Source organism: Lepus europaeus, chromosome 7 (genome assembly GCF_033115175.1).
Source record: "Lepus europaeus isolate LE1 chromosome 7, mLepTim1.pri, whole genome shotgun sequence".
NCBI lineage: Eukaryota > Metazoa > Chordata > Mammalia > Lagomorpha > Leporidae > Lepus > Lepus europaeus.
The window spans coordinates 107,083,330-107,097,123 of record NC_084833.1 but is presented as its reverse complement, the minus strand read 5'-3'; the positions used below and the strand labels follow the sequence as shown (position 1 = coordinate 107,097,123).

General features: G+C 58.8%; 1 protein-coding gene across 2 annotated transcripts; it reads right to left on the bottom strand.

Moving 5' to 3' along the window:
• Positions 1 to 335: 335 nt before the first annotated feature.
• Positions 336 to 10,069, bottom strand: CXCR5 (C-X-C motif chemokine receptor 5). 2 transcript variants are annotated; one of them, XM_062198386.1, is made up of 3 exons: positions 10,013 to 10,069; positions 8,882 to 8,896; positions 336 to 1,397 (listed from the first exon to the last, which is right to left on the bottom strand). In XM_062198386.1, the coding sequence occupies exons 1-3, from the start codon at positions 10,067 to 10,069 to the stop codon at positions 336 to 338; spliced, it is 1,134 nt and encodes a 377-aa protein (XP_062054370.1). The 2 variants fall into 2 exon arrangements, with proteins under 2 accessions (XP_062054370.1, XP_062054371.1); XM_062198387.1 differs by lacking the exon at positions 8,882 to 8,896 and having other exon boundaries at positions 336 to 1,403.
• Positions 10,070 to 13,794: the final 3,725 nt, after the last annotated feature.

Sequence of the window (13,794 nt, the reverse complement as noted above, 5' to 3'; positions counted from 1 at the left end):
AGTGGCCTTCAAGATGATGGATGGCTCTGTGGGAGGGGACTGGCTTTCCCTATTGGCGAGGGCAGAAGTATCAGCTGTCGCTGGTTAGGGGGAGAAGAGGCGCGCGGGGTCCTCCAGCACGAGATGCTGTGGGAGGGTTCAGAGGGCCTTTGCTTTGCCTTTGGATTGCTTCCTTCCTCCCCTCCAGGGCTGGAAGAGCTCTGGGAAGAGGGGTTGGTTCATCCTGCTGCCCTGCACAACGATGCGGCCCAAGGCGAGCCCTTTCTTCCGGGTGAAGGGGTTCCTGCCTCCCCAGGCGCTCTAGGGAAAGCAGAAACAAAGGACCGAGCCGGGTCCTAGAAGGTGGTGAGGGAGGTGGCGTTCTCGGACTCGGAGAGGCTGCTCTTGCGCCAGCTGGGGAAGAGCTGGCACAGGGAGGTGGGGCCGGCGCAGCCCAGCTTGGTCAGAAGCCGAGAGAGGTCGCTGCGGAACTTCACGCCGGCAAAGGTGTAAAGCATGGGGTTGAGGCAGCAGTGGGCCAGGCCCAGGAACTCGCATATGGTGATGGCCACCGACAGAGAGCCGTGCAGCTCGCAGCTGTTGCCCACGGCCTTCAGCCTGGCCAGGGTGTCCAGGAAGATGACGACGTGGTAGGGCGACCAGCAGAGGAAGAAGATGCTGGTCACCAGGATGGCCACCCTGACTGCCTTCTGCCGCTGAGGGCGCCTCTGCGCCTGGCACAGCCTGTGCACCACGCCCACGTAGCACCAGCCCATCACCAGCATCGGCAGCAGGAAGCCCCCGACGTGGTAGAGGAAGCGGGAGATGAACCAGGCGTTGGTCTCGGCTTGGTTCTCCTGGGAGAAGGTGCAGCGTGGCAGGGAGTCGTTGTGGTGGGGCCGGCTGACCTTGGCGAAGAGAATCTCTGGCAAGGCAAAGAGGAAGCCCGCCAGCCAGACGGTAGCACAGGTGATGTGGATGGAGAGGAGGCGGCGGTGGCGGTAGGCGTGCACGGCGTGGACGATGGCCAGGTAGCGGTCGACAGCGATGCAGGCCAGGAGCAGGCTGCTGCAGTAGAAGTTGATCTTGTGCAGAGCGATCACCGTTTTGCAGAGGAAGGTCCCCAGGACCCAGCCCACGGAGCCCTCGGCCACGGCGAAGGGCAGGATGAAGACGAGCAGCAGGTCGGCCACGGCCAGGTGGAACAGGAAGGTCTCGGTGGAGCTGCGTGTCTGCCGGTGCCTCTCCAGGATCACCAGCACGAGGATGTTACCCAGCATGCCCAGGAGGAAGATGAGACTGTAGGCCACGGGCATGAACACAGCCTTGAAGGAGCTCAGGAGGGGCCCCTCGGCGCTGGAGCAGAAGTGGCTCTCCAGTTGCGTGGGCTCCGTGCTGTCATTGTAGTTGAGGAATTCCTTGTACTGCAAGGACAAGGAGACGGGAGGGTGAGGAGCTGAGGACGCTGCTTTTCTGCTCCGAGGGGAACCTGCCTCCCTCGTGTACTTTTCCTGCCCTTCTGGGCTGACTGCTTTTGTCTCTGCATCCCCAAGTGCCCCACTGCCCAAATTCCAATTTTCCTTAGTCTATCCCTTCTTAGAAGTTATCTATGGTTATTATTAGAGGCAGAGACAGACAGACACAGCTTCCGTCCGCTGGTTTACTCCCCAGATGCCTGCCACAGCCAGGGCTTGTCCAGACCAAAGCGGGGTCTCCCATGCAGGTGGCAGGACCCCAGCTACTGGAGCCAGCACCCTCTCTCTCCCAGGTGCGCATCAGCAGGAAGCTGGACTCAGGAGCGGAGTCAGGACTCAAGCCCAGGCATTCCAGGACGGGACAGGGCTGTCCCAAACAGCATCTTAACCATCGAGGCAAAATCCTGCCCCCTGAGTATATCCTTGCACCAATCAGCTTGTCTTGCCCAGCTTCAGTTTTTTGTCTATAAGAAGGACTAATTCTTCACGGGTGGAAGGATACCCTGAGGGCGGCGTGCTCCTGGCTCTGGAGGGCTGTGCCCCCGCAGATTGCTTTGCGCATAGGCGTTCTCAGGGGTGGAAGGCTGCACGCTCTGGGGCTGGAGTCACAAGTGCAGCCTGGGGGCCGGATTGGTGGGGACAAGGAGCCAGCTCTTGCAGCTCTGAGCAGTAGCCATTGGGAGCCTGCTGGGGGCGGGTCAGGAGCGGACTGAAGCTGGCTTCCCTTTGATTGGTCCCTGTCTTCCTGTCTTCATGATCATTGAAAGTGCGGCAACTGCCTCTCTTCTGGTTTCATCCGCACACGCTCGGATTGTGCTAGCCTTATGGATGTGTCTTGCTGAAGACCAGGTTGGTTGGATTCGGCGTTTGGCTAGCCGCAGAGCCAGTACGTTCAGCCACGCTGCCTGTGCCTCGCTCTCAAGGCTGCTGGGAGGGGAGCGTGGGCAAGGCCTCTGCTACATCCATGCCTCGCAGATCCCCCACGGCCAGGAAGCAGAGACAGGCAGAAGGAAGTGCCGGAGACCGGAGACCGGGCACCGTGCAGGGGAGGAGGCTGCTCCAAGCGAAGGGGGCGTGCCCACTCTGCCTGCGGAAGTTCCCTCCTCCCCATCCTCCTCCTCGCTCCCCAACACGGCCTCCCACCCCAACACCCCCTCCCACCCCGGCTCAGGTTGTTTACCCGGCTAACCGCAAAGGAAGACATGGTGCCTGTTTTCATACCTTTCACTCACAGCTGTCCCCTGCACCTGGTGCACCTCACCTCCCAGCTCTGTTCTTCCCACCCCTCTCCAACTGCCCCCTCCCCGTGGCAATTCAAATCCACTTAGGTGGGATCAGAAAGGCGATTCTGTAAACGATGAGCCTGCTCTGTCCCCTAGGCTGTAGGTACTCTCAAATTGCAAGGGTTCCCGGGGAGCAGGGGACAGCTGTGCTGGCCACCATAGAGCTTTCTTGCTGCCCTGGGACAATTGTAGTCACGCCTGTCCCCCAGTGGTGCAGAGACCCATGCCCCCACCTGCGTCCTGTCTTCTGGTCCCAGGAGTGGGTCCTTAAGAAGGAGGGAGGAGACACACAGTGCAGTGACAGCATCCACGGCTCGCGCCCGTGTCCCCCTGCCATGGTCTCTGTCCAGCTCGTCCTCACCCTGAGGCGCGGGACTATAGTCTGTCTCCATGACCCTGTCCCGTCAGCTTTTCCCTGTCCGCCTCCTGCACAGGCTGAGTTTCCACCCCACCAATCCCACTGCACACGTCTCGGCAGCTCATCACCTGTGAGCAGTGGTTTTCCTTTCTTTTTGTCTTTATCTTTTTTTTTTTTCTTTTCAGTTTCACATTTCATAGCAAAGTCAATTACAAGTATAGGAAAAAGTTATTTTTGTGATATCATGAATGGAGATCAGAGTAAACCAAACCGAGCTGGGCTCGCACAACAGAATTCACCGCCGCGCTTGGAGAGGTTTGTGAGCAGGTCCTCCGAGGGCAAGATGTTCCACACGTTGCTAACTTTCAGAGCCACAGGCGCGGTTCCCTGGACTCTGAACAGCGCCCATGACTGCGGGTACCACAGGCTTTCCCTGGGGCCACACACCCTGTGCGGTGCGGGCTCCCCTCTTTGCCTCTAAACCAGAGCTCTCCACTGTTTGCTCGTGTGGGGTGTTCAGAAACACACATGCCTTTGTTTAAGAAAAGGGTTCTGTTTTCATCTGCACACCATGGCCCTGTAAGGCGAGGACTGACTCCCCAGCAAGGCCTGTAAATGCCACCACGGTGCAGAGTTCTCTGACATCTGAGCCGACCTACTTTATTGCTTAAGGCCCCCGATGCCAGGTGCACTGTTCTCCTGGCTGCCCACACTCCAGCACTTTCGTGGTCCCAAACCTTTGTGCAAACTCTTCCTTTCGCCCGGCCGGCCTTTCAACCCATCTAACTCCTATCCTGCCTTCAAAACCCAACTCAACTCCACCTTCCTGCCTCCTCCTTAGCTCCTTCCACCCATAATGCGTGTGCATGTGTTACAGCACTAAGGCTTGGCACGTTCACTCTCTCTGGATGCTGAGCTCCTGCGGCCAGGCCCACTGCCCGCTCCACAACGCAGATGCGTACTGAACTGCTCTGAGAGCAGCTTCCCAGAGAGGGCCGGGGCTGTGCTGTTCCTGGGCGGGAAGCAGGCGCCTCTTTAAGCAATGCCCGCCTCCTCCCAACACCTTGGCCAGTCCGGAGCCCATCTGAAGTTCTTGCTCCCTGGTGGGAGTTATTTCCAACATCGTCCCCGAGTACAACCATTGGACTCAGTGGAATTCAGCAGGAGTTCCCAGGGACATGCAGTGAGCAAAGGAATTCAGAGGGAGGAGCGAGCAGGGCCTGGGCAGCTAGCTGGGCTGGACTCCACCTGCCTTGGCAGTGGCTGCAGCCTGGCTGCCTCTGTGCTCCGGGGAGGGCTTAGGTCCAGCCAGCCTGTCTGGCCCAGAAGGCTCTTTCGTGAGACCCTCTCAAATTCTCACCCTCCAACGCATGCAGGCTGGTTGGCGTCCTGCTGTTTTCACTGCTCATTTGAAGCCGAGGCAGTGAACTTGTCCTCAGGGCCCCTCGGCTCTGAGAAGCCAGGTTTAGGGGAAGCGTGGGGAGAGGGTTTCTGCCCCCTCTCCAAGAGCTGTTTGCTTCACGAAGCGCTCAGCAGACAGGGCAAGGGAGAGGAAAAAGCTGGTTTTGGGGTGGTGGGAGTTGTTAGTACATGCAGCAGGAGGTGTCAAACAGCCATTGTGAGGGCCTGGGAGTGGCACATGTTGAAGCCACTTCTCACACGCAGGGGTTCTGCCACCCTCTCCTTCCCCACTCCGTGGAGAGATGTCCTAATTGGCTCTGGCCCGGTGGGAAGTTGGGGAATCAGAAATCCTGGATGTTGTGTGGCCCGCAGTGCCAGCTGGAGCCCTCCAAGCTGCACGCCAGCAGCACGGCTGTGGCTCACTTGTTCTTTGACATACAAAGCTGCAGAAACCCAAGGCCCTGGTGCACGCACACTCAGACAGCAACAGACATGTACCCAGATGGGCCACACCGGGTGGCATGGGGCACAGCAGACGCCGATGGAGACAACAGCCTGTACACGGGCCAGGACTTAAGCTCAAAGTCAGCAAGAAAACACAGCAGCTGGGTGGAAGCTGAGCAGGGAGCCAGGCATCCGGTTAGACAATCGCTGCGAGGGCTGGGCATTGGTGCACTGTTACAAAGTTGCGTGGGAGGCTGGCATCCCTGGTTCCTGGTTCGAGTCCCAGCTCCCCTCTATTCCAGCTACTCTGCACCCTGGGGGGGGGGGGGGCAACTGCTGATGGCCCAAGTAAAGAACTTGGCTTCCTGCCACCCCTGTGGGAGACCCCGATGGAGTTTGGGGCTCCTGACTTTGGCCTGATTCAGGCCTGGTTGTTGTAGGCATTTAGGAAGTGAACCAGCAGATGGGAGGTCTCTGTTCCTGTCCCCCTGCCTTTCAAATAAAATTAAAATAAATAAGAAAAAAAGGATGAGGGACTGGAAGGGGGAGGGAAGTGGGGAGAGGGGTGGGAAGGTGCAAAGTGCTTGGCCTGTGGTGGGTGGGACCACAGATGTTACCTCCCCCATCCCCCACCCCCAGGGCACTGTAGGACCCAGTCGTTCCTCGACAGTGGACGGCTCTGGTCCCACCTGACCTCTCCAGGTAGGGAGGCTGCCTCTCTGCCTTACTCTGGCTATAAGAAGCCACTCTTGCCTTTGCCGATGGGATTCTCTGTGTATGGGGGACCTGGGGCGTTCTGCAGGGGTCGATCCTGGGTGCCCTCCTCCTTAGCCTTGGGGAGGACGAGGCTGGCGGACACTTTCGGACAATGCCAGATTCTCCGTGAGCCGGAACCACAGGCCCAAACTAAACAGATGGAAATGCACCAGGCAAAAATACAGAGCTGGCCTTGGGTTTGTACCATCAACCGTCCAGGGACAAGCCAGCGAAGGCCTCCTAACGACCGCTCGTGGGAAAATGACTTGTCACTCTGGTGACCGCAAGCTTCAGATGAGTCACCGGGGCGACGTGACTGTGGGAGAGCTGCTGTTATCTCTCTCTAGGTGGACAGAAACCTCCGAGTGGGCGGCTGGACAGCAGCCCGGCTTGGTGGTCACGGCAAGGGAGACCCTGCCCTGGGAAGGAGTTTCAGTCCAGACAGGAGCCTGTGGGCGTTGTCTTCAAGGACTGGCAAGAGGCCTCAGGGCCAAGAGGGCCGGAGTGGGCCAAGGGGTGAGCTGCCGGGGGCCAGCCCAGGAGCAAGGGGCGGAAGTTGAGGGGGTGGGGTTTCGGTCAAAGGATGGACAACTTCCCAACAGACAGAGCTATCCTACACCGGGACAGGGCCCTTGGTAGGGAGGGGACGGGTGAGCCCAAGTGTGTGGTGGGGGCCTCCTACCCTGGGAAGGAAGCTGGACCCCTGCTCACAGCTCCCTGCTGTGCCCTGTCCAGTGTTGGGCTGGTTCTTAGCGTGATCCTCATGCACCTCAGCTCCCAGAGCCTTCCATTTTCTAGACTGTTCTGCAGCCCCGCCTGCCCCTGCCTGCCCTTGCTTCCCAGCCCCAGGAAGGGGGCGGTGGTGGTGGTGGGGGAGGTGGGGGGGGGGTGGGCAGAGCTGCCTGCCAAGTGCGTGGCTCACTGAGCGAGCCCAGGGCCCTGAGGTCTGAGTCATACTGGCAGCGGGAAGCCGGTCATCGCTCTGGCCGTGGGGAGCGGGCAGGCTCCATCTCCTTTTATGTCCCTACGTGGGTGTTCACAGCTGAGAGTCAGGCGTGGAGCGTGGAGCCGGCCGGGGCCCCTCGCACTCCAGCCGTCAGTGGCTTGAGGGGTGCAGGGCTCTGGGGGCACTGAGCCTGGGCTAGGGTGCAGGTGTGAGTCTGAACCCCTTACCCCACTTTTCCGTCAGCAGACCTATGCTCCCTGTAGGCTGTCTGAGACTCTAGCTTGTCCTTTGTTACACTGCCCCCCTTTCTCACCCCACCCCAAGAGAATGCTGCCAGAGTCCAGTCCGTCTTGACCCCAAGGGTCCTGGCCGCCAGGAGCATGGTCCTGGGTGTGGCTCTAGAGGGCGAGTTCTTGGAGGTGGAGCTGAGGCTTGAACCAAGAACTCTGATATGGGATACAGATGTCCCAAGTGATGTCTTTTTATTTATTTGTTTGTTTTCACCTACTTAAAAGGCAGAGAGAGAGGTTGAGAGGTCTTACATCTGCTAGGTCACTCCTGAAATGCCCACAACAGCCAGGGCTGCTGGGGGAGCCAGGAGCTCCATCCAGATCTCTCATACTGGTGGCAGGGACCCAAGCGCTTGAGCCATCATCAGCTGCCTGCCAAGTACGGTAGCAGGAAGCTGGATCAGAGGCAGAGCAGCTGGGACCAGAGCACTCTGATGTGGGACGTGGGCATCCCGAGCAGCGGTCTCACCCACGGTACCACAACGCCCGCCCCCAAAGTGATGTCATAACTGTTGTACCAAAAACCCACCCCGCTCTGGGACTTTTGACTTGACTGTGGCGGGGGATCCGCCCCTCCTCCAAGGTAAAAGCCCAGAGGCAGCCTGAGCAGGTTTTGGTTCCTCTTCTTCACCCCTCCTTGGTGAAACGAGACAGTGCACGTGGGCAGGCTCCCTCGCCTCTGATCCTCTGGTCACTCACGGTCGATGGTGATCACCAGGCCTGGGCCGCCTCACCCCTCTCGCCAGTGGCTTCCCCTCCTGGCCGCCACCAGAGGTGCCCCAGCCCAGGTCTGCGTGCTGTTGGCTGGAGGCTCCCCCCACCCACCAAGGGTCCCGTGCACAGGGGCTGTGCCTCCCCAGCAGCATGGGTCCCTGGCAGGCCTGCCCCAGGCACCAGGCTCCTGCTTCCTGCAGGTTCTTAGCCATCTAGGTTTCTCCTCCGTCCGTGAGATTCCAACAGGGCAGCCTCAAGAAAGCAGACATTTTACGCAGCTGGAGTTGATCTTAGAATTCAAGAGGAGAATGGGAGGGCACGCAGGTTGGCCAACACTCGGCCTACACACTCAAGCCCTCGGTTCTGAACCCAGCACTGGGTGCAGAAGCCAGAGCTTGGTTTGGATGAGGGCAGGGTGGGGACCGGGAAGCCCAGGGCTAGGAAGTCCGTTAACTCCAGAGGGGAGGGAGGACTCTGCCCTCACTGCTCAGGGCCCTGCAGGGTGTGTAGGGTGGGGAGAGACAGCCTGCGTCCCTGAGGGGAGCAGCCCTGGCCCGAGTACACGGGAGGGAAGTGGAGGCAGAGCCCAGCAGCGCAGAGCCTGGGTCGGGCATGCGGTCTGGAAATGTTTGGGTTGCCTGGCCCAAGACTGCTCATTTGAGGTGTGCCATGAAGCCAGCCGAGAGACACGTCCCCCGCCCCCCACCTGCCTCTCGCAGGTCACGCAGTGGAAGGAGGCGTGCAGTTAGGGGAAACTTTTGAGGTTTCTCAGAAGCCAGGAACGGCCAGGTCTCCAGGTGGTTGCTAAGATATCCAACTGGGTCAGGGCCCGTGGTCAGTTCAAAGCCGGGGGCACAGGAAGACACCAGTCTCACCTAATCAGGCACGGCCAGCAGCCGGGGTTGGGGGGGCCAGGCTAGGAGCACAGTACCCCGCCAGGGCAGTGGGCTCTCAGGGTGCCTGGGGGCCTCGCCCAGGCCCTGTGCGGAGACTCAAGGTGGCGTCTGATGCAGGGACCCCATGTAGCTGCACACAGAAGGGCTCTGGCCTTGGTTTAATGCCCGCTCTTGCCACCCTCACGTTCTCAATCAGTTCTCAACAGGGTGCCCCGTGTTTTCATTTCACACCGGGTCCCACAGACTACGGAGCTGGCTGCGATTTTCACCAGGGATTGGGTCTGGGAGGCCGGACTCTGGGTTCTGAGCCCTCTCCCTCGCTTTCTGCCCCTGTTCTACCGACACTTCCCAGCCCTGGGGTCTGCGCAAGTGAGAGAGAGATGGGCTTCTCCCGGCAACTCTGGGGACATAGTTGGTGGAGGGAAGGACACAGGCGAGGGGCAGCTGGGGGGGCGGGGCAGGGTCTCAGGGTGAGTTTCAGGTCAGAAGACCTGGTAGGGACCAAGCTTTGGTCCTTTAGGACCTGGCCCAGAATGTAGCTCAGAGAGACGTCGTTGACCCCAGGCCGAGAAAAGACCATAAGGACGTTTCCAAGAAGTCTGCACCCAGGCACCCCAGGGTGCTCTGGTTGAGCTGCTCCCCACACACCCTTCACAAGCCCAGTTGACAGCCAAGTCAACCAAACCATTATGCTTCACTGGAGAGACCCAGGTGTGGCAGAGTGGGGCTGGGGACCATTTTTTTAGCCCACCCAAGAAACCCTTCCAAGAACACTCTATCTCTAGGGACTGCAGTCCTCTGAGCGTGGCCACGGCGTGCTCTAGACCTTTCCAGGTCCAATGCAGGGCTCCCTCGGCCCGGGAGGGTCCCCTGTGCCCTGACCCCGGCTCCCTAGGGGCCTCTCCCTTGCTGCCATCTGGTCTCACACCAACTCCGCTGGGCACAAAGTCATCACTGAGGAGCTCGCAGGGAGTGATTTGTCTCTTCTTGGCCGGACCAAGTCCTCCCCTTCTCCCTCCAACACAGAGCAGACTGATGCGACAGTCATTCAGCGAGGGAGCAACACGGGCACGCTGATAGCTCCGTTAGCAGTGCCAGCGCCCTGACATTAAGAAAGTCTCCAAAGCACGCGCCCGTCCAGTGCCTGTCCAGCGCCCATCCCAATCCCGAGAATTGAAGAGAGGGGCCCATCGAGAAGAAAGGAGGGCCACACAGCGAGGCTGGGGAGGCTTGAGCCCGGGTCTCCCAATGCCCTCTAAAAGACGCCCGCAAAGTGCGACAGCTCTGCTCCCTCCGGAGACTGGGAGAGAGAGCAGCTCAGAAGACAGGAGCCCGTGGGCCAGTCCAGATTCGACAGACCCACAGTGGGAGGGGACTGGCAAGCTGTTCCCTGTCCCCTGGATGCTGGCCCAGGAGATGAAGAATTCCAAGCAGGGCCTGGGCCACAGGGAGCGTCCGGTCCCTACTCACCACGTCCTCCAGATTGTAGTTCAAGAGGTCCACATCCAGGGTCATGGGGTAGTTCATGGTGGTGGCCGGGACTCGCCAGACCGGTCAGTATCTGATCAACCGCGGGAGGCTCTGCCCCAGTGCCTATAGAGAGCGGCAGGCGGCAGCTGCAAATGTAGGCAAATGAGCTGCGCGCTGTCTCCTGGGGCTGCCGGGGGCTGCTGCCTGCTCACAACTCATCATTTTTGTTTCCACTGTGTCTTTTCTGTTTTTTTTTTTTTTTTTTTTGAAGAAAAAGGGAAAATCCCCCACAGCCTCAGTGCCAGTCAGGGTTTAAGTTTCTTTCCTGGCAACCGTTGTCTCGACTGGGGCTGATGTCTAGTGTAGTCTGCTCCCCGCTTCTCCTCTGGGACCCCCAGTTTCCACGACAACCACGATGCACATGACCAACCCCCCATAGAAAGGCACAGGGGAAACACTCTCCCAAGACCTCTCCCCCAAGACCAGCTCATACCTTCCTCTTTCCTCCCCACCCCGACCCAGGTGGCCAACCTGCCCAGTGTGCCCAGTCCCTTGTCTTGGGGAACCCCTCCGTCGGACAAGCCAGGGACCCAATTCCCTGCCACTCCTTCAATTTCAGAAGAGTGAGCCCAGGAGCTCTCCAAGGGAACAGCACTGGAAGGTGGATGTGGACTTGCTAAGTTGAAGCACAGCACAGGCGTAGCCACACAGGGTCCTGCTGTGACTCCACATGCTGACTTTCTGGCTACAAACGAACTTGATTGGCATGTAAATGATTGACGTAAATGACCCAGGCCAGGAGGGCTCCAGAGGTCAGCCAGTGCCACCCCCAAGGTTTCAGACCGGCTCGTGGCTCAGAGCAGGGGGTCCCATGGCTCACCACGGGCGGAGCTGGCACCGAACCGGGTCTCCTGGCTGCACATTCAGGCTTTCTCCGCCACACCAGGCTGCCCCTGGCAGGGCGCGCCTCCCCCCACCCCTGCCCGCCGGTCCGTCCGCTCTGAGAAGCCCCTCTGGAGAGGTGGATGAATTTCCCCTCCACGTCTCATCTTTGTACTTTTTCTTCCATGAGAAGGCATTTCCTGTCTTGGTCCACAATGACGTAAAATCAATGACTGTACACACAGCGGCACCCCGCCCCCGCCCTTGTCCTCGCTCTCTCCTGGCAGCCCCATCGCCAGTGGCTAGGGTCCTCCACGTGCCTCTGCCCCCTTTCCCTCAGGTGCGCGCACTGACAGCCCCTACCTCACCCCAACAGGTGTGAGGAATTATCAGCCTACTGCGTGCGCCTTCCCCACCCCCACCCCACCCTGCCTTCAGTAACTGCTTTCAGGGAGGGGGAAATCCCAGGACAAGAGGTCAGACCTCCTGTCCAGACTTCCGGTGCTGGGACCCTATGGGAGGAAGCTGTCTGGCTGTTTCCAGGGCGCCCAGCTGGCCTGGGGCCCTCCTCAGCCTTCCATCCCCCTCCCCCTCAAACATTGCAGCCCCTCCCAGTCCATCTGCATGTTCAGCTTAGCTTGTGCGATGCTAAGACATTAATCAAGAAGGGAAGAAGGCATTTGGCCCTGTAGTTACCACGCCACTGGGGACACTGCGTCCTATTTCTTCCAGGTGTGAATCCCAGCTCCACTTCCAATCCGGTTTCCTGCTGATGTGCCTACGAGGCAGCAGGTGATGGCTCAAGTACTGGGTCCCTGCCACCCACAGGGGAGACCCAGTTGGAGTTCCTGGCTCCTGGCTTCAACCTGGCCCAGCCCCACTTGTTGTAGGCATCTGGAGAGTGGACTGGTGTAAGGGAGAGCTTTCTCTCTTCCTCTGCCTTTCAAATAAAATGAAAATAAATAAGAAGGAATAGAGCATCTAGAATCATCTAGGAACCAAAAGGGACTTTGGAAGACAAGCCACTCCTTCCTCTCGCCACCCCCACCGCCAGCAAGTGCAAGTTCTCATCAGTGAATCCTCTTCAGATGGCGTTGGTCAAACATCACAGGTTGAGAAGTGTGATTCTGGGGCCTGGCGCCGTGGCTCACTTGGCTACTCCTCCGCCTGCGGCAGCGCCCACATCCCATATGGGCACCAGGTTCTGGTCCCGGTTGCTCCTCTTCCAGTCCGGCTCTCTGCTGTGGCCCAGGAGGGCAGTGGAGGATGGCCCAAGTGCTTGGACCCCTGCACCCGCACGCAGACCAGGAGGAAGCACCTGGCTCCTGGCTTCGGATCGGCATAGCTCTGGCCGTAGTGGCCATTTGAGGTGTGAACCAATGGAAGGAAGACCTTTTTCTCTGTAATTAAAAAAAAAAACAAGTGTGCTTCTTCCAGGAGCTCCTGTTGCAGTGTGGGACGACTTAATGATTAGAATCGCATTCCTCACGCTGAGTCAAAACGCATCTTCCTGTGACTCATCCTCCGGGGTCCCAGGGTCCTGGCTGTGTCCCCTGCCTGATCGTCCAGCTCCTCTCCCAGGAAGCAACCCCTGAAGACAGAAACCACGTCCCCAGGAGGCTTCTTGGCTCCAAAACACACAGTGTCCTCAACCATCCTTCAAAGATTTTTTTTTCCTGGGTCCCTCAGCAATTTCTTCCTTAACCTCTGGGTGATTTTGCCCTGATTGGGACAAAATATAAGAAGATGAGTTTCTTGTTCAGGACTTCATACCTGGGGGCTGGCATTGTGGCACAGCCACCGTGTGTGACGCGTGCTTCCCATATCACAGTGCCGGTTTGAGTCCCGGCTGCTCTGTTTCTGATTCAGTTCCCGGGGAGCAAATTCAGCTACCGCACCTGGGAAGGCAGCAGAGGATGGCCCAAGTGCTTGGACCCCTGCCACCCGTATGGGAGACCAGGATAGAGCCCCTGGTTCCTGGCTTCAGCCTGGTCCAGCTTTGGCTTTTGCAGCCACTTGGGGGGATGAACCAGCAGCTGAAAGATTTTTCCTCATCTCTCTCTGTCCCTCTGCCTTTCAAATAAATAAAATAAGTCTCTTTTAAAAATACTCAACTTGAAAAGAAAGGCCTCACACTTAAACAACTACAGTCCACGTGGGCTTTCCTGTGGGCCCCCAGCCTCCTTCACCACACGCCTAATGGGTTTCATTTCAACGCTTCAGTCCTTTGTTTCAGCTGATAAAGGGAAACTTGTGCGGTCCTGATTTGGGCGTCTGGTGATTTGATGACAATGCAGATAAGACAGTCTCTCCAAGTCCTGATATCGACAGGACAAAGCCAACAGCAGAACCCTGCCTCATGCCAGAGAGACCCTCCATTCTCCACGGTCAGGAAGACTGCGTGGAAGAGGGGGGACCCGAGTGGGGCACGGTGGGGGTGTCAGAGATGATGACCACTGCATGGAAACTGTGTGGAAGGAATCCTGCTGTGCCTGGGACGGTGTGGGCACGCGGAGTGTGCAGGTGTGGCTGTGGTAGGGCTGGTGGTGACGATGGTGGGAGGGAGGGGAGACACGAGGAGACTGAGGTGTGCAGAGGTCAAGGTCACGGTTGTTAGTTTGGTGCCTTCTTCTTTTGTGTTCTTCGCACAGCTGTCCCCTTCCCAGGCTGTGCTGCGAGCTGGAAGAAGGGCCTAGGGCAGACTAGGACTTTGCCTCTGTCTCCACCACCACCATCGCAGGCTTCGGCAGGTGGTTTCGAGGCGATAGGGCAGCGGGAGCCCAGGCTGTGAGCCTTTGGCCTTCAGATGTGATGGCAAGGATTCCACCTGTGTGCAACGATCAGCCAGGAGGGAACCCTTCCAGGTGAGGCAGCTCAAATTTCTTTTCAACTTGCCTCTA